The following is a 19,978-nucleotide window of genomic DNA, read 5'->3' on the forward strand; positions in this document are numbered from 1 at the left end:
TGGGCAGAGAGCTGTGACTGGCATCAGTAGGAAGCCTGCTCCAGTTGGCAGCTGCGAGTAACAAGTCAATTCCACAGGGTCTGGGAAACTTGTCAGGAGTCTTTTTAATAAGCAACAATGAAAAGTTAAAGAAATAATTTATGTTCTAGGTAACAAAACAGTTTAAGTAAAAGAAATGCTTCTTGAAAAACTTCTGGGTTTTGCATAATTTGAAAATCTGAACATATAATACAGCAGCAATAATTTGAGAAACAAATACATATATGAAATTTTGCATTTTAAGTTCAGTGTAACAGACAACTAAGTAAAAAATTAACAACCAGAACCAACTGTCCCCAAGAAATGAAAATAACAGTGAGAGACAAATTTCCACAAGTTTATGAACTGTATGTAATTCAGTCATTAGATCAAGTCCAAGATTTTCGTAGCAAACATGCAAAAACCACCAAAATAGATGTGAAACCACCACACTCATTACTATCATTTTATTTTTAGGAAAAGCACCAGACAGTTGCATGCAGAGCCAAACCAACAAACTCAGAACATTCATCCTTCAATACTATCACTGTTTCAAATAATTAAATAAAAAAGAATCCAAGTGCATTCAAGTACGTGCCCACCCAATTTCAGTTACACCAATCTTTAGGTAAATCCCTGATTCCATTTGTTCATTATAAAAGAATGAGATACTGTGCTGAATTTAAAGAGACTGCAATGGAATGTGAATTGGCAGTGGAGCAAATCAATGATGTTCCTATCTCACCCTTGTCATAGGAAATAAGGGCTGAGGGAAACTGGGATTTGTGTTATCAAATCCAGACACCTGAAGTGTCACCTAATAAAGAAATTAATGCCACCAGTGTGTGCCAGGTTCAAAGCAAGGGCTCATTTGTGAGCACTGTGAGCTTTCAGAATGTTGATGATTCCCAATAACTTTCAGTCCTAGACTGAATCCCAAATGCAGCCCATACCCACTGGAGCCTAAGGCAAGTTATTTTTGTGCAGCAGTAAAAACAGACTCCGGCTGCAGCAGTTCCAAGAGCTGCTGTGTAACATTAAAATAAAACTCAGGAGCAAGTCTTTCTTTGCAAAGCTTTTAACCCAAATGAGAGCTCCAGTCCCAGCCCACAAACCCCTGACTGGGGCTATTGCTGCCAAAAATCTTGGTACTACAATGAGATGCTGCACTGCCTCTGCATTTCAGTCTCTGTCCCCTGGCAATCTGAAACAGAAGGGTTGTGCTTGTGCTTTTCATTTCCTCCCTGTGTGGGGACAGCAGGCAGGAGACCAACAAGATATTGGTTTAAGTGGGTATCAAAACATTTTTAGAGAAACGTGTCTAAACACATTTTTATTAATAATTAGTAACACCCCCATACTGAAGCTGATGAGGGTGTAATCACTTACAGGGCCTAACCCAAACCTGTCCAGCTCAAGAGGAATGCAAGGGGCTTCTGGCAAGCTTTGGAACAGACCTTCAACAAGGCATCTTCTCAATAAAAGAAGAGTTAAAAAAGCCTCTTCAAATCCATTTTTAAAGGTAACTGACACAATCTAAGAAATTAATAACCATACCTGCAAAATTAAAATGGGAAAGGGATTTTGAGTGACACACAGTTATTTAACACTTCAGTGCATGTAACAAAAGCTGCATACAAAAGACCATTCCAATCTGTATTATTTCTGTCTGGAGTACAGACCGTGGCCCCTAGTAACACACCTAAGCAATTCACATGTCCAGATAATGATTCCCAAAAGGTACAGCCTTGCAGAGTAACAATTAACAGCTAGAACTATCTGTTTCTTTTATTTTCCCAACGTTAGTTTCTTTATGCAGTGGCTTGCTTTTTTCCTCTTTCACTTTGTTCTGGTTCAGGGCATTTTCAGACATTTGATCCCCACTGGTGGACACAGGATCTAAAACTACCACGGATTCTGTCTCTTTTTCACTGCTAGAAGCTTTTCTTGTCAGTTCTGTGTGACTAGTTGATCTAGAAGAAAAAGAATAAATATATAAATACAAATGACAGTTCACATAAGCAGAAAAGCATAAAAACCACAGAAAAGCATTTCTGTTAGTAGCACACACAACCAAGACAGGTCTGCTAAGCTAATAAATAGATTTATGGATTTAACAGCTGTTATGTACAGATAGCAGTGCACAAAATGCAACAGTCACATTCCCCCTTCTGGATCATTTGTTAAACCAGGCATGGAAGATGAAAAACGAACTCGCAAGGCACTGAAAAATGGCTTCTCCACACCTCTATCCCACAGCCACCTGCCTGGGGGCTGCGCTGCATGACTGAGGCACAGAGTAACCAGGTGCTCCCTCGGCTGCTGCTGGTCTCACTGGGAGCAAGCACTGATGATTTCTGGAAATTCACCTACTGGTTTGCTGAACTGTCAAGGGCGTTTGACCCACGCTCTGTGCTGCAGAAACGGGGTTACACCACCAGTGTTTGCAGTGCAGGGATTCGTGGGGATAAAAAGCCTCTGAGCAGGGAGGAAGGAAAGGTCAGAGACTCCTGGGTTATTTGTCAAAGCTGGCATCAGCCTTTAAACACTAAAAGCACTTGTGTGTATTCAGAAGCTTCGCACTGGTGTTGAAAACATGCAGGCAAATCCTTAGATTAGCTGGAATGCACCAGCAGAGAACATGGCAAGCACTGGGAATGCTCCACCTGAACAAGTGGCAGACTGGGGTGTTCCCACTGCCACCTTAACCCTGCTGGGTGGGCAGACAGAGAGCCTGAGAGCACAGGCTGTGCTTCCTGCACCCTGCATTCCAGAGCCTGAGTCCCCCAGAGCCTGAGTCCCTAGAGCCTGAGCCTTCCAGAGCCTGATCCCCCAGAGCCTGAGCCTTCCAGAGCCTGATCCCCCAGAGCCTGAGCCTTCCAGAGCCTGATCCCCCAGAGCCTGAGCCTTCCAGAGCTTGAGCCTCCAGAGCCTGAGTCTTCCAGAGCCTGAGCCCCCAGAGCCTGAGCCGTCCAGAGCCTGAGCCGTCCAGAGCCTGAACCCTCCAGATTCTGATCCCCCAGAGCCTGAGTCACCCAGAACCAGAGCCCCCACAGCCTGAGCCCCCAGAGCCTGAGCCTTCCAGAGCCGAGCTCCCCAGTGCCTGAGCCCCTTAGGCTCGGCCTTACGGGCCACTATGGAGGCACCATCCACACCCACAGAGCCCAAACTGGGCAAGTGCTGAAATCCCTCAAACTGGAAGGTCCTACATGCACTGTTGGCTTGTCCTTTTTCCTCCCCACTTTTCCTTTCTTTCCTTTAAATTTTCGTGTTTATTTTTAAGGAACAGTCTTCCATTCTGGTAAGGTAACACCCTTGAGAGGAAAAGGTAGAATCAACTGGAGGCCAGAGAAAGAAATTCAGATGCAGGGTCCGTCTGCCATGAACTGCCCTTTATTGTGACAGTCTTTGTCCTAAAGAAAATGACAAAGAGGAAAGAGGTCACCCCACTCAACAATTAGAACATTGGGTGGGGACTGCACCAGCTCCCACCTGATGGGGAGAGAGTAAATGAATGGGTTAAAACCAAAAAATAATCACAGAAACAACAGTTGCTGCACTTTCCATTTCAGAAAGAATTTACTCGGCTTGCTGCTGCAGCGCTGGATAGAACAAATGAAATTCCATGTTCAAGCTTTAATTACAAGAATTGTCTCTAACATTAGAATTTTGGTATAAGTTAATTAATGCAGAAATTGGCACTAATAGATACAGTTTCAGACTCATTTGATTATCATCAGAAGCTAGTGATTTCAAAAGGAACATAATGCTTATTTTATGCAAAAGTTGTCAATCATTCCAGAAAAATACAAGGTGGGGTATTTTGAATGTTACAGCAAATTAAACTTTTTAAAGCGGTGTAACCAGAAGAGGGTTATTTTAAAAAGTGCTACTTTTGAAAAGCTGATTGCCCAACACTATAAAAATGGTCAAAGCCATAAATGCCAAGTTCATTTTTATTTCACTTTGGAGGTAACTATCTTTCAAATCCCAACAGCTGGACTATTTAATACAATCTGGTGAATCAAAGTATAATTCTTCACTGGGCTCACAGTGGGGAGTCTGCATTAGTGTATGGCAGCATTCCAACAACTGATGCACAGCCAAACGCTCTGAAGTCTGTTTTATTTGTAACAAAAATGGATAAAATGGCAATCATATTTACCACCTCCAAAGGACAGAAAAATGAAAGATGTCGATATAAAGTAGTTTAATGGAGAAAACCGGTGATTAAATCAGTGTTTGCAGCATAAAAATATGAATTACTATCCGACTTTGTTGTACCAGTATTGCCTTCTTCAAATCCTTCACACTGGTGCAGCACCCGCCTGACAATGCTGCTGTTACAGCTGAGGCACTGTTAAGAATTATTAACCCTATTTATCAGTTATTCACAGCTTACTTTCAATAGTTTGCCAAGAGCAGAATGTTTCGGTGGGAAGAATGAACATATTTTTTGGTTCTCCTTTTCAAAAAACAGCATCTACTCGTACAAACAAAGCTGGGAAAAGCAATGAGCAAAGACAAGAGTTTGCCACAGTTCTGAAAATCTCAATTTTGTCCAGCCAAGGTATTTGCATTTAGTTCTGAGCACAATTTAGTTGCATAGCTCTTCCCTCATTGAGATGGTCAATGCTCTTATCAATATTCTTCTTGTTTGTCCAGCTATATATTTAAACCAGAAACTGAGACCCTAGTTCTATTGTACTCATTCACACACAGTTGCTCACAAGTCTGCATGTATTTTTGTATGACTGAACACATCAAATCTGTCCTGTAAAATACGGATTTAGATGAGAAATGCATTTGAGATTAAGTCTATGGGATATGCAATGTTCCATGCTTTGTGTGTAAGATTATCAGAAGCAATCTGTTCTGTTTATATAGTTACAGAACCTAAGAAGGTGTAAATACTAAAGGGTTACTAAAGCCTGTGACGTAGCACTGCTGTGACCTTTGCATAAAATTTACAGTAGGAGCACAAAAGGACAAACTGAGGATCAGACTGTCAACTGAGAATTGGATTTTCTTTGTTCCTCTGGTAATATTAGAACCTTGGCATTATTTAACCTGGGTCGGTGTTCTATTCATGAAATCATTGTAAAATCATTGTACTATGTTTCCATTAGAAAACAGAATTTTGTGTCAGTATTCATTGAGAATAAAAGCAAAAAACTGCATTTGTGTCTATTATTTCAGAATTCTTAACAAGGCAGGAGAATAAACCAGAGAAGAGCACAGGCTAATACTGAGCAACAGTAAAAAACACACCAATTCCAAGTTTTGAAAGTCTGAGATGAACAAAGAATTCCATCACAGCACTACCAGCAGTGATTACAGGGAGTATACACAGTGACACTGGTGAATTAGCCCTCTGTTCCCTACTGAAGGACCAGGGCTACCTGCAACACCAGACATCTGTGAAGGAAGTGCAAGAAACCTTCTCCATTTCAGAATGCCCCTGCTAAACCCGGCTGAGTACAAAGGTGGTCAGCATAGCAGCCAGCAGGACAGAACTGCAGACAATCTTTAGCATGGACATTGTTCCCACTTTCAGGTGCTTCTTTTCAAAAAGCTCAAAAAGATCAGAAAATTTACTTAAATAGAGGCTCTTGGAGAGCTTCTGCCTGCACTGAGAGGGCACACACAGAGTACAAGCTAAGAAAAATGCCTCAGTAGCTTTTTTAACAGTTAAAACTGAGGAGACCTCCAACTTCCAGAACATCCCATTGTTTTCTTCATCTGTTGTTTAAACTAAATTGCCCACGTTCAAGCTGCACTGGAAAACCTTTGCAGTTCATTCCAGCTGAGGCTGAGCTGCTCCCTGCAGAGCTGGTGGATGATTTGGGAGACTAAGATTACAGCTGGGAGAGGGAGGACAAATCCTTTAATTGTATAAAATCATCAGATTAAGACTAACCCTCTCTGTAGTGCACTCTGTCAGCAGAGAACTCTGCACCCCAGAAACACAATGTTTACCAAGTGCTGAAAAAACCCCACCAAACAACTCAAAAGCCAGGGGCAGAGACAGACACACCTTTCCCTTTTGTGCCCACACACTGCAGGGGGTCACAGGAACCGGCTTTGCTGCCAAGGAAAACAAACTGTCACCTCTTCTATGTAGTTGTCCCAAAATTACACTCACGCTGGGTTAAATACTGGGGAAGAGATCTGCAGAGGAAGTTACCTGCACACTGAGGTGAGGCCTCAGTTTCTCTACAGGACACAATTACTGATGTCTCCCCCCTAAGCACCACCTCAGCAAAATTTCACACATTCCAAACCATCTCCTTGATGGCTTCAGACACACAAGAACCTCTTGCACTGAAATAACAGCTCACCTAGGGGTTCTAAACTCAGGTTTTCTACAGCAAGCTGCACATTAAAATCTAGGTGAAGAAAAAGGAATAAACCCTGCCCTGCAAGAGAAACCTGGCAATTATGAGACATGCAGTGCTCCCCTGTGATGGGAAAGGTTTGCTCAGCTGCTGCAAACAGATGAAGTCACACCTTGGTTAGACTTCAAGGAATTGCAAATGATAAGAGCTGCATCCTTTAACCTCAGGTGGGAATAAGGAGAAGAGGATTTCTCAGGCAGGGTATCCAGACCAGGCAGGGCACTGTTCGTTCAGTGCTCCTTTAGGGAACGGAGTGGTGCAACAGGAGCAGAGTGTGGAGGGAAGCAGCCCCTGCTGCAGGGCACACTGCTCAGGGTGATTCACTGTGTGCCTCCCCAGGACATCCAAAACCATGGATGGATCACATGCCCTGGTTTAGCTTTACTCATGCCATGAATCCAGGGATCCAGGATGCACTAAGGGCACTCCACATCACAAATCACAGCACAGCAAACACAGACAATAGTGAGATTTGCTTCAGAAGCACTCTGCTGATCCAAACTAAGCTGCTTGCAGGGAAGCCCAGAAAACTGCCTAATTACAGAGCTGAGTTGTCAGAGCTGCTGGCCAGATGAACTCTCCTCTGCTGCCTGCTTCCAACACTGCTTCCACACCTCAGAGTCTGGAGGCTGCTTCTACCAGCCTCTGCTGCAAACAGCACCCAGGAGAGAAAAGCAAAGCAGCTGCTCTGTAACGTGGTGTGGGGCCTGCAGGTTATCCCTGCTCCTCCTGCCAGCCTGGCCACACAAGAGCAGGAGAGCCCCAGCACTACCTCTCTCACTGGAAATCCATCCCCAAGGATGAGTGTTCCCAATTAAGCAGGTCTACACCAGTGGCTCAGTGCAAGCAAGCCCTGCAGCACTAAGGACTCTGGCCCACCAAAACATTTGTTTTAATGCTTTAAACAGATAAATTAAAGTGAAATGTGTCTTTCGGGATGTCACCGAATAGGCAAGCTGAGAAATAAATTGAGCCTCACACATGCTTTTATAACACATAACAACTGTGACTGTCAGCACAAGATCCTTTCCACAGTCAATTCACCACGCATTCTGCGAGACCTTGGGGCCTGCAATTATTTCATTTCCTTTCTTGTAAATGCAATTTCCACTTAGTTCGGTGGAATAAAGGTACACAAAAGGTGGCAGGAGTTGTCTTGTGTTTTCTGGTTTGTTCAAAATCACAGAAATCCACAAACTACAAACACAATTTTCAGGAACAACCTCACCTTTCTGTCAAGGGTAGCTGCTCAAGAAAATGCAATGGCATTATTCATGCCTAAACAACTGCTGAAAATATCTTCATCTTTCTGATTAAATTAAAATGAAGATCATTTTTCTTCTAAGGATACTTAAATGAAATAAAAGGAGAAAATACATATGATTGAAAATGGCATTCTGCTTTTAATTCTCTGAGGGAATTAAATACAACTGTAGAGCACAAAAGGAAATTGGGCTCTTTATTCACTCTAAAATAAATGATGAAAGTACCTGCATAAGAGGGAAGTATCAGTTCATAAAAATAGATGCAAACTGAATATTCAGCTCATTTGTCACGACTTCCTCCGCTGAAAAAAGCAATAGAGACTTGCTAGAATTGGTACTGGTGGTATTTTCTAACTGACAGAGCAGGAAATCAGAAGTTTAATTAGCCATAACTACAATATTTTTCCAATCCGATTTGTCTCATCTCTCTCCTTTTCTTGAAATGACAAACTGATAAGCAACCTGGCAAGGCAACAGAAGCAAGTGCACAGCCTAATTCCAAAAGGACTCTCCTATTGCTGGAGAACAAACCAATCCTCCAGGGAATCTGAAATAAAAATTGTTGAAGTAGGTTTAACTCTGATGCTGGTTTCAGGTCTTCAATTTGCTGTGATGAAAGATTCTGCTGCCCATCTGTGCAAATGCAGCACCTTTTTTTTTTTTTTTTAACTTGACATTTCAAGGTAATTCAAAATTTTTACCAACAAATTTTTAAGAGCAATAGTCAGGACTTGTTTTGGTTCAACAGAAACTGCCCTGCACACCAGCATATAGACCAAGATGACTCACATGATTGTATTTTTTAAAGTATTTGCCAGAACTACTTTTAATCAAGAGTTAACAATATAATGATCATCCCTCTTCAGGATATGGAAAAAACCCTCAACCTTGTTATTCTTCAAAATCTCTTGAGGGCTTTTTTTTTTTTGACAGAGCAAATGAACATTTTTTGAACAATGTTCACAGGTTTTAAAGGAAAATAACTTTATTAAATAGAATTTAATTTCTCCTTTCCGATGAGACTGCAAATTATTTGGGAAGTCAGTGGTAAAAAGCTGCAGACTGTACATTTATCTTGTTAACTAAAACTGATATTAAATCACTTTCCAAACACACCAGTAGTATCTTGTACTACAATATATCTAGAAATTCATATTCTACTTACTGTAAAGTAGGCTTGGAGCCTGTAGCACCCTTAGGCTGGTTGGGGACAGGACCTGAGTTGGGTACTTTGGAGGTGAAATCTGTCTCCACATCTTTCTTGTTCAGTGCTGCCTGTGGGGCACTGGCTCCTGAACCCAGCACAGGCAGAGACTTTGATTCTGATGTGGCCAAGATTCCAGTGGGACCTAAAATCCAAAGAAAGTTTAATGCTTCTGTTACCCAGACTGGTCTGGAAACAACACCAGAGCAGGGAGGAACTCAAGCTAACTCCAAAAATCAAAATGGAATTTTAATGAACAGCATCCAGTGCAAGAGAATATCAAAATACTGCATTTACAGCTCCTCCTTTCTTGTACCACAGGCAGCACTTGCTGTGTTGACCCTCCTGCCTTCTGGAGGGTAAGCCCTGCTGCCCCCACAGCCCCAGCCAGGCACAGCTTTGGTGCTCTCCCAGCCTGACTGCAGAAAAGCCTGCTCTCACTACTGATGAGGAGTCAGTGAGCTGTCTGCAGAGTCCCAGATAAAGCTCTGCAGTGACATTCAAACCAGCTACACCTGCACCAACTATGGCATGGACTTACGCTGCACAAATTGTGTTTGTAGCCAAGCAGAACATCAACAGTTTCTTACAGAAGATGACAGTAAAGCACAGTGTAAAAAGTGGAGCCCCCTGGTCTGCAGAGGGGGTTAATTCAAATCAGCAGTCCTAAATCTCATTTCTATGGCTAGCATTACTTTCAAAGTATTTTCACAGTAGGTTCAAGCTCCAGGATGGAAAGAGGAATCTGAGTGTATGTGTCCGTGTGTGCAGAAAATCCTGACAGAAGCATCTCTTGGAGAAAATGGGATGAAAAGCAACAGGTGAGACAGGGAAGGGAGTCACTGTAGAAGAAGGTGAAGTTCTCCATAATGGCTGCAGTGGCAGTGGTCTGGAAGAGAATGTACAGCTTCAAGAGTCACTGAGTGCAGGGGGAGGAAGAGGGCTCCTAAGCGCAGCACTTACTGCCACTGTCCTGGTCAGTGGTCACTTTCCGGCGTCGCAGGACTCGCTCCAGCTCTGTCTCACCACTGTCTGTCTCAAGGGACTTCAAGCTTCGGGAACTGGTGGATTTATTCAGTGTTTCCTACAGCAAGAGAAAGGCATGAGAAACTCTCTGAGGACAGATTATGCCAAGCAGCCCACGTGCACAACTCCAGAATCTTTCTCACGGCAGTTCCAGAGCAGCGTGCCAAGCTCTGCCATTGGTACAACAGGAGCAGCTGGGATCCACTCACCAGCCCACCCTTACCTGGGTTCATGATACAGGGACAAACCACACTCACTACACGTTAGGGGGGTGATATCAGGCTTAAGAGAGATGTCCTGGCCCTGCTAGTGATGAACAAATTCTGCTGTTTGTGGGAAACTGCCAACTTCCTCCATCTTAACGTGTGAAGTTACCATGCACATAATTAACCTCTGTTAACAAAAAGCCAAAGATCCATCTTTTACTGCTCCAGTGGGTTTTATATTTTAGCATGGTCCTGTGTTGCTGCATGCTGGTGTATACATGTATGTGCAGAAGCCAGTATTTATCAGCTACAACTGCAGCAGATTATATCCTATAATGTAGCTGATCTGCCATAAACCTGACTCTGTGTCTATATACTTCAAGGTTTCTCTTTCACACAGAGTTAGATCTCAAGCTGAAACAGTTTTCTACATACAGAACATAAATAAATGCTATTACTGCCTTACACCAAGGCTAGCTGGTGGTATACCACTATGTGGTATCAGTGAAGCTGCAAGTCCAGGAGCACTTTTCTTAACGTGGGAGGAAAAGAGGCTTTAAGCAAAGCCTGAAACCTCACAACCTTGCCTACAGGAATTTAAACACACCTTTAGTTCATACTGCATACATTTCCCAACTCACAGCAATCAGTTGTTGGATCAGAACCTAACTGATTGTAAAATTTGCCCAAAATGTTTAGCATGCAACTGGAAATTTGGTACCCATATACTATTTCATTCTCCCTCTGAGTCTTTCCATAAATCTTATTTATTCAGCCTTCCAAAACATGTCAGACTCATACAGCATTTTTCCAGACCATAAATAACATTCTATTGGCATGTTTTATTGATAAGCACATAACCTTTGACCAGAAACAGCCAAGGATAAAAGCAAATAGCACTGCAAGTTGCAAAAGCTGTGGTATTTTCAGGAGCCCTGCAAAGAAGCTCTTAATTCTTCACGCCTGCCTAGAAGTTAAAAATTTTTCTTTCAAAACTATTTGAAATTTAACTGAGCAGGTTATTCATTAGTAGTATGCCCCAGATGTGTACAAATATACGTGTACAAAAGCAACGTAAAAAAGGGAGTCACTCAAACTCTGGAATTTGCACAACATAAATGTGTTTTGTTTGTAACAATTATATGGAGGTCTACACAAAATGCATAATTAGCATAGTAACAACAACTGTTTACTCCATCACATTCCACCCCCATGTTTGCTGTCTGACTGTGCATAATCACTGCTCTCAAGAATAGACTGGAGCTGCATTTTACACAGCTTGTCTTGCACTGCAAACACCCTGAAAGGCTCAAAAGCAAGGAGCCTGACACAGAAATGCAGTGCCTGCAGGTTTCTCCCCGCTCCCTCTGAGTGCACAATCAAGTCTCCCCTGATGTCAGTGACACAGAGCTGGAGAAATAAAACAGCTATTACAGAAAGGAGCCCGGGCAGGATAGCCCTGTCCAACCCTCACTGGTGCAAACAGCACACCACAGCCCACTACTCCTGTAATTATGGAATTCTGCTTAAAGCACAGTCTCACTGTTGCATTTTATTCCTTTCCCATCTACTGCTGAATTTAATGAAGTCTCCCTCTAATTAGGGCTCAGCATTAGGGTCTGGTGACTCTCTAGACCATTTCTTCCCTTCTTCCCCTGCTTTCACATGACTGGAGAACAGCAACTTTAACACATCACTGGTGATTTTAAATCACAGCACAGGCTGTGGCTACACTCTGCTGTACTGCCTTGCATCCCTCTAAACACCACTGAACTGTTTTTGCATGGGCTGTTTAACCCCAGGGTGATGAAAATCATTAGTTTCACTTTCTAGAGTGGAAGTGAAGCATTTTGCTTCAATACTGGTGGAATTTCACCAGATGTGCCAAAGGGGCACTTCAAAAGTTTCAGGGTTACAGAAGTCAGGGAGCAAGAACTACAGCTCCTTCTGACTGGTACAATTTTAGCTCTTGTGCAAAAGAAGCAACAAGCAATGACTTGAGTAAAGGACACAACAGGAGTGCATTGCTCTCAGCTGGGCCAAACATGCCTTTAGTTTTTATTTTGTGGTAAGAGGTTATGTGGACAGCTATTCAGAATCCATTCTTCCGACATATAAATGCAGACAGACCAGAGCTATTGCTTTATTTAAACTTCACCTATGCTAACAAGAAATCTGGTGCCACAGGAAAGTGACCAGTTGATGAGGAAAACTCTACATCTACTGTATGTGCAGTCCAGGGGCTTTACTTTGGACTAGGTACTCAGCTGCCTCTCCATCCCTAAGCATCCCCACTGTGTGTATTTGGAAATTTTCCAAAGAATCTATGGCAGACACAGACCCCTCTAGTGGCAGGAGCACACAAACCCAGAGAAGAGTGCAAAAACAAATTCTCCTAGCTTAAGTCCTTAAGTCAAACCAAAGTCAAAGGTGGAATTGAGGGATTTGCTTCTATGGCTTCAACCCACAATGCAGAAGTTTCACAGTTTGCACAGAAGGCCCTGTCAGCTCAATGAGAAGAAAATGAAATATAATATGAAAGTTTCCTCTTACCAGAATCCCTTTTAGCTCTTTCATTGCACTTTCAGAGGGCTTTGGTGTTTCTGGCTGTAAGTAACACAACACACAAATGTTAAAAGTCACATGAAATGGCCCAGGACAGACTCTGTACCTGCAGACAGACCTCACACAGGGGCTGCTGCCCAGGCCTGTGGCTGTGTGACATTCCTCTGTCCCCTCCTCTCCTGGGCACAGGGCTAACACTCCATCTATTTCTGTACTGAGATGAAGAGAAGAGCCTCAGCTCTCAGCACTGTGAACCACAGACTACAAATAAAAATTATGCTTTTGAGAAGAGGTAAGCAATGTTCTACAGTAGCCACATTCAGGTATTAGGTGTACGTGTTGCATAAAAGAAAAAAAAAAGTGTTAATGCAGTCTATTTGTTGATCATCCCCTTTAACCACTTCAGGTATTCTCTCTGTGCTTTTTGTTTCTTACCAGCTGTTTGTTTACAAGCTTCTTTTCTGTGTCAAAGAAACTGGCCTTTATTTACCTACTGCTGCCTTCATTTTTTTTTCTGTTCTTCAGGTATATGCTGCTGTAATTCATTTTATCCAAAATCAAGCAAAGTAAATGAGGGGAGGAAAATGTAATCTCCTGAATATCTAACAGAAAAGTTTATTTTCAGTGTAAATTACTGCACTTAGCTAAAATTATTGGTCTGCTACTTATTCCAAACCTTTGTTTTAGGCCTGCTTGACTGGTTGACTGGTCTCAGGTGAACTCCCTTTTTAATCCTGTCCATCATTTCTTCCACAGCTTGCCTCTTCAGATCTGTAACTTCTTCACCTGCTAAAAAGTCAAAGAACAGATCCCATTTCAGACAGGAACTGCAGAGAAATGGTACAAAGTAAAAACCATGTTCTCATTCTGGATGCAGGGAACTCTGCTATCAGCTCAGCTGTCCCCAGCTCCTCAAGGATAAATGCCACTCTGCACTGAGCATCCTGACTTTGCAAATGCCCAACTGCAGAAGTTTGGACAGAAGCAGGGCCCTCATCCTGAAAAACACAAGGCTCCAGGACCTGTTTGGGAATTGCACAAGCTCAGTGCTCTAGGCTGAAGCAGCAGGGACTGGAAGAACACAGCTCTGCTTCCACTGTGGCTCAGCAGGAATTTCCACAGCCACACTGACACAGGAGAAGCTGATAATGCCCCGTGACAGTGACTCCCCCACTTCTCATGGGTTTGAGGACCTGGCAGGAACAACACACCAACACCTCACCCTGACCTTCAAAAAACCCTTCAAAAAACACTGCATCAAGTTAAAGGGTAAAACTTAAATACCATGAAAGGAAATGGCTGCTTTGTCAAGAGATTTGGTATTAGGACTGCAAAATATTCAGATGACATAGGAAGCTCTGTGATGAACCTAAATAATGCCTGTTAACTTACCAGCATTCTGGATAACAAAAGGAAAAGACCCTTAACATACCAGAAAGGGGAGGGGGGGAAGAGCACTTAAATACTTGGAGAAATAGGGTTGATGCTATTCAAAGCTGCAACCTTGTACCTTATGTAACAGGAATTTTAAAAAGACTTCTGCTCTCTCACTTGTCAGGGTACTATTGATGATTCACAGAAATGTAGTTTCTGTATTCTAAGCTGATTTAATGTCAGGCTTTAATTTCACAAACAGGCTGTTTCAAATATAAAAGCTTAATTGGTGGTATGGGATAGAAACCACTCATTCTGCGTCCTTAACAGGGGTTAAAACAAGACTGAAGTTTGATATAATAACTAGATCAAGAAAGAATTTTCTCCCTTTTTTTAAATTTTTATTTTAAGGACAGCTCAACTATTAAGAGGAAAAGCAGTTTATATGTAATTGAAGAAAGGTCAGAACTGTTGGTTTACTAATAAATAATGCAAGAATGGGGAGTTGAGAACTTAAGAGTGAATTTCACAGTATTTCCTGCAATCACTGCTTGTGACAGTCTCAACAAAAAGGTGTAATCAAAACATCTAGGATGCTTCAAGGTAAGGAACCCTGACAAATCAAGGCACCATAATTGGAATTCTACTGAAAGATAAGACTGACCCTTCATCAGAGATCTCAGACAAGGTCATCTCTCTAACTACTCTATCCAGACCAACGACCTTGTTTCTCTCAGACTGGTAACCAGTTCCCAGAAACTCCTCCAGGGACCTGCCCAAGTCACTCCTTTCCTCAGTTCCTCACCTGAGAATGGGAGGAGTAATACTCTCTGTACTCTCTTTCCCCCACTTCCTGCCTGTTGGTTCCATGCAACAATCCAGCCTACATACCATTAGTCTGCTAACAGCAGGGTTTTTTTTAACAGTTATATCCTATAATTTCAGCCAGGTTCCCTTCTTTGTTTAAGTGGCAGCAAATGAGTTAAGCAATTCACTAAAAACAAACTCCTGCTGTTTCAGAAGGAAGAGAGAAACAGCAAGAAAACCCTTGGTTATTTAACTGGCAATGCCTGTCTAACTAACCCTGACTCCTCAGGCACTCACAGTCATTTGCAAATGTGTACTTAACTCCTGTTCTCAACCTACTAAGTTTCCAGCTTCCATTAACAACAATAAAATGCAATTTCAGCTGTTACTTTGCATGCAGAGCCACCTTAGTGCAAGACTGTTTTGTTTTAGGTTTCCAGTGTTATTAAAGGATTAGAATTACAGTCAACTCTGACTGGTAATTTCACAAGATATGAATTGAAGGACGAAAACTGAAGTATTTAACAAACAAGCTCTGTGGAGTGGCTCTGGACAGAAGAAATTGCCATGTGGAAGTTCAGAAATTTCCCTGTATTATGCTGAATAGAACCTGCTCTCTGTTTAATGCTCATAGGTTTGGTCTTCTGCCTCTTCCAGGTAACCTGTGGAAGCACAAAGCCCTGCACATGCTGCAGCTCAAGCAGGAAGATCAGAACTTTTCTCCAGTTACAGCAAGTGTTAGGTGATCCCTTGAGGTTTTTGACCTGCAGCCTCAAAGAGTGCTCATACTCAAATCCTTTTGGAAGAAGTAAATTGGATGCTGATGACCAGTTCAGTTGTGGAGGCAGAGGTGCCTATGAGGCACACAAATGTACTTGGGATCTCGAGGAAGTCTGCAGTAGAATACAACAAAATGATTCAGCTGGAAGGGCCCTGCAGTCACCATCTGGTCTGACAGCCTGACCACTTCAGGGCTGACTAAAAGAGCATGTTCTTAAAGACCTCAAAAACTTAAAAGCTTGGGGCACCAGCCACCTCTCTGGGAAGCGTTTTATAGTGTCTGACCATTCTCACCATAAATAAATTCTTCCTTATGTCCAGTCTAAGCATTCCTTGATGCAGTTTTAAACACTCCCACGTGTTCTGTCACTGGATCCCAGGGGGAAGAGCTCAGCACCTCCCTCTCCCTGTCCCCTCCTCAGGGGCTGTAGAGAGCAATAAAGTCACTCAGCCTCCTTTTCTCTGAACTACACAAGCCCAGAGTCCTCAGCCACCTCTCCTAGGAATACCAAAGCTATAGTACCAAAGATACCACTTCCCATCTTGGTGCACATATTCCTGGGCTGCAATCCCATTTCTGGACTGCGAGGCAGAGGAATGGGCTGGACATGGAGAGCTGTAGCTAATGCTGACAAACAGAAGCATCTGAACCACCATCTTTATCCCCAGCTCCTTTCCTGCAGTCCCAGGGGATAACCCATGCAGCCTGAGAAGGGATGAGCCATACCTGACTCCTGCTGAGGAGGTTTCTCCTTCTTGCTCACGTTGGTGTTGGAGTGAGATCTCTTGCGAATCATTGACATGAGAGACCTTGGGGGGAAATGAAACTGTACATTGTCATTCTGTCCTGGGTCCCCACTGTCATTCTGTCCTGGGTCCCCCACTGTCAGAATGAGCCTGAACATGACACGCCACCAGCCTGCTTACACCTGATTATACAGCCACTTACAAAAGACTCATTTAATGGTTCTCGAATGCAGATGCACTGAATTACCCCCCACAATGCCTCCCATCAAAATGCACCAGAGAAATTTATTTCTTTTTAACAGACATTAGGCACAAATCAAAACACTTCAGATTTGAATATTAAAAGCCAGGGTCTCGTTGTGACACATGACAAAAAGAAGCTGCTCTGGCATAATAAACAGAAAGAAGAGCTGTAGATGTTGAAGTATTGTTCTCCAGAGGACACTTAAATATGGTGATCAATATCTCCTCACCATTTCCAAGTTTGTAATCTCTCACAGTGTCAAATAATTATCCCCTCAGTATATTCACAATGTAAAAGTCCACACCAGCAAATGATTCATCTTCAGGAACAAGTACTGTGCACATCTGGTGTGTCAGTGAGGCCAGTCCCTCCCTCCCTACTGAACATCCTTCCTTACACAGCAGAGTGACACCCCTGCCTAAAAGGTCAAAACTCTGTCCCAGAAAAATGCAGCACCCAGTGCTTATGTCCTGAAACAACTTCTATCCACATACACATCACAGTGCAAGAGGAAACACTCTGACTGCTATGACAGGGCTTAAAATTAATAGTTTCACCTACTCCAAACAGTAAAGGGCACAAATTAAAACAAAAAATCCCACAACACCCCTACACAGTTAATTCATGCTATCCATCAGTGAGAAAGGAGCAGGCAGGCCAAATGAGTTAATGGACATAGAAGAAACAAAAGGCCAAACACAATCTTCCTGAAAATGTTTAGTTTCTAAAAACAAAGGGAAGAATTCTCCCCAGTAATCAGATCTATTAATACATTTAACACAGTAGTTAACAAGACTCCTGGATGCCATTTCTATTACAGAAGGTTGCAAACTGTCATCAAAGTCCATTTATTTTTAAAACCAAGCAGACAATGTGAAGATTAGCAGAGTTTTTAATATTAACTAAGTGCCCTTTAGTGTTTTTGTTAATTTTGTTATTTGGGTCTAATGCCTGATACATCAGCATAGACTGGTCATCCTCTTTTATAGTACTTTGTAGAAATCAAGCCAAATTTTGATAATTTTGCCCAAAAATGCTTGATGACTGGGTGGTGATTTTCATTTATTATTTTTTTTTCTCATGAAAGTAATTGTGGGAACTCAATGGAGTCTGCATTTTCATCATCAGTATCTGACACGAAGGGACACACAATAATCTAACATATCCTTTGGTTCAAAGGAGTTTTCTTGGCAATAGAAAGCATTTCCCAAGTCTATAATTACAGCTATCAGGTGAATAGGAAAAAAAATAATCTCCTAAATTTAGAGGAGACAGGTATCCCTCCTCCTCCAAAATCACAGTCTAGACAATCTGTTAGGCTTGGCAAGGCAGGCACTGCTCAGAATTGGTCAGGCTGTTAAGTCTGGGGGCGGGTGGGGCACTGAGCATGTCCTGCAGTATGGGACAACAAGGCAGCCCTGACGACAAAGGGAGAAAATGATGCATCTGACTCCACTGAGATCAGAAGGCTAGTTAATTAATTTATTATACTATATTATTCTATATTATATTACACTGTATTACAGTGAATCTGCACAAGCACTCAACTCCACTCAACTGAGCAGAATCTTGTGACTGACTGCTGACCCACAGTCTGGACACGCACTTGGCCCTGACAGGCCAAGGAAACAAAACACCATCACTCTGGGTAACCAATCTCCATATTGCATTCTACTTTTGCACAAACACGGGGCAGCAAATGAGATAATTTTTTTTTTCCTTTCTCTGAGGTTCCCCGCTGCAATTCCCAGAAATATCCTTGGGAAGTTTGTGCCTTGCTTTTCTCTGTGATGAGAAATGTGGCCACACTGCAGCTCAGGAGCCCCAGCCAGGTGGAGAAAGCCTTTCTTCCTTTGAACACACTCTTCTGCCTGGATGCCAGCTGAGGTAAGGAGCTCTGTTTCTGCAGAGTAGCACTGCTTTGCCCGGGCTGGCAGCACTCACCGTATGGGGTTGGGAGGAGGAGGAGGAGGGAGAGGTGGCGGAGGAGGCGGCGGCGGAGGCGGGGCAGGATTTTCAGACTGCTGGATTCGCTTCTGAAGCTCATCAACTGCACGGGAGCAAAGAAACAAACCACAGTCAGCTCTCGGGCTCTCTCATCCCCTCTAGAAACCAACTTTGATGGTTTGAGAAAAAAACTCTGCTAATTAACTAAAGAACAAACACACAACTGCCCAAAGTCCATTTTTTGACATTTTCTACCAAGAAAAATGCACGTGATTCCCATTAAAACAGCTGCCTCCAACCTGAGTTACCAATGAAACTCTCCCTCACACAGGATTCTTCATATAAAATGACAGAGCAGGGAAAACTTGATCCCATTTCTACAACGGTGTATCTGAGGTCGTATTTGAGAATGAACTAACAAGAGATCAAAGAAACTGACAATTGCAACCTCCAGACCCATCTCTATCTTGCTGATGGAGTGGGCTTTCCCCATAAAAATGGTCACAATTGGGTCTTGGCAGAATGGGTTTTTTTCTCTCCTGTTTTCATGTCAGACCTTAAATGTGGAAATGACTTTTCTGCACTTGAAATGCTGTCAAATATAATTAACTGGGGAGGGGCAGAAACAGAGGAAAAAAAGTCCTGAATTTCTTTTAGTTACAAAAATCCTTAGCAACTGTTTTGTGCACAGTAGGTTATAGCAGAAGTAAGAATATGATTTCCAAAGTGGATACGGTTCTCTGTTCTTGCAATGATGGATTCAAATTAAAATTGCAGTATTTTAAACTTGATTTTAAATTTTAAAAGATAAAAAAAATAAAAATCACCGGAGTGACTTTTAAGTCCAGGTATAATCTTTCGTATCTTTCACACAGACACCTCTTCCCATATATTTATCCATCTGTAAGACCCAGGGCAACCTAACTACAGAGTTTTGTTCCTTACAGATGTTTTACAACACACCCATTTTGGACACAGTTGTTCTGCAGCTTTGTTCTGCTGTCCTTTGTCCAGTGAAGCAAAGCTCTGGGTCACAGCTACACAAAAGCTTCTAGGGTCTCAAATGTAGATGTGCACCAACCATCCCATACACACACTTCACCCCTAAAATGAAAGTTATTACACAATTTTACCTGAGTGCTTTAGGTCCCTAGCTTTTTCTTCTGCATGCTGACACTTCAGCTCCAGTTCTTTTTTATCTTCTTCCAAAAGTTCTAGTTGCTGTTTAAGGCGACTAATCTCCTTGTGCAGTGACTGATTCTCTAGCTGCTCTTCTAATTCTTTAATCTGCGGTTGGCAAACAAGAACATTCGTCACAATAAAAGACATTTTCTGTCCCTCCTGATGGCAAATAAGCCACTAGGCACAGTTATGCCTGAAAACATCATGTTACAGTA

General features: G+C 42.5%; 1 protein-coding gene across 2 annotated transcripts in view; it reads right to left on the reverse strand.

The window, feature by feature from the left end:
• Positions 1–81: 81 nt before the first annotated feature.
• SHTN1 (shootin 1) overlaps positions 82–19,978 on the reverse strand; it is a 55,361-nt gene continuing 35,464 nt past the window's right edge. The window contains exons 10-17 of one of the 2 annotated variants that reach the window (XM_038140896.1): positions 19,715–19,868; positions 18,579–18,684; positions 16,371–16,453; positions 13,359–13,471; positions 12,671–12,724; positions 9,849–9,969; positions 8,847–9,030; positions 82–1,991 (exon numbers count right to left, since the gene is read on the reverse strand). In XM_038140896.1, coding sequence (XP_037996824.1) covers positions 1,781–1,991; positions 8,847–9,030; positions 9,849–9,969; positions 12,671–12,724; positions 13,359–13,471; positions 16,371–16,453; positions 18,579–18,684; positions 19,715–19,868 — 1,026 coding nt within the window. In that variant the 3' untranslated portion in view covers positions 82–1,780. The remainder of the gene's footprint in view (positions 1,992–8,846; positions 9,031–9,848; positions 9,970–12,670; positions 12,725–13,358; positions 13,472–16,370; positions 16,454–18,578; positions 18,685–19,714; positions 19,869–19,978) is intronic. The other variant, XM_038140897.1, reaches the window with a different exon arrangement.

This window comes from Motacilla alba, chromosome 6 (genome assembly GCF_015832195.1).
Source record: "Motacilla alba alba isolate MOTALB_02 chromosome 6, Motacilla_alba_V1.0_pri, whole genome shotgun sequence".
In the NCBI taxonomy this organism is placed as follows: Eukaryota; Metazoa; Chordata; class Aves; order Passeriformes; family Motacillidae; genus Motacilla; species Motacilla alba.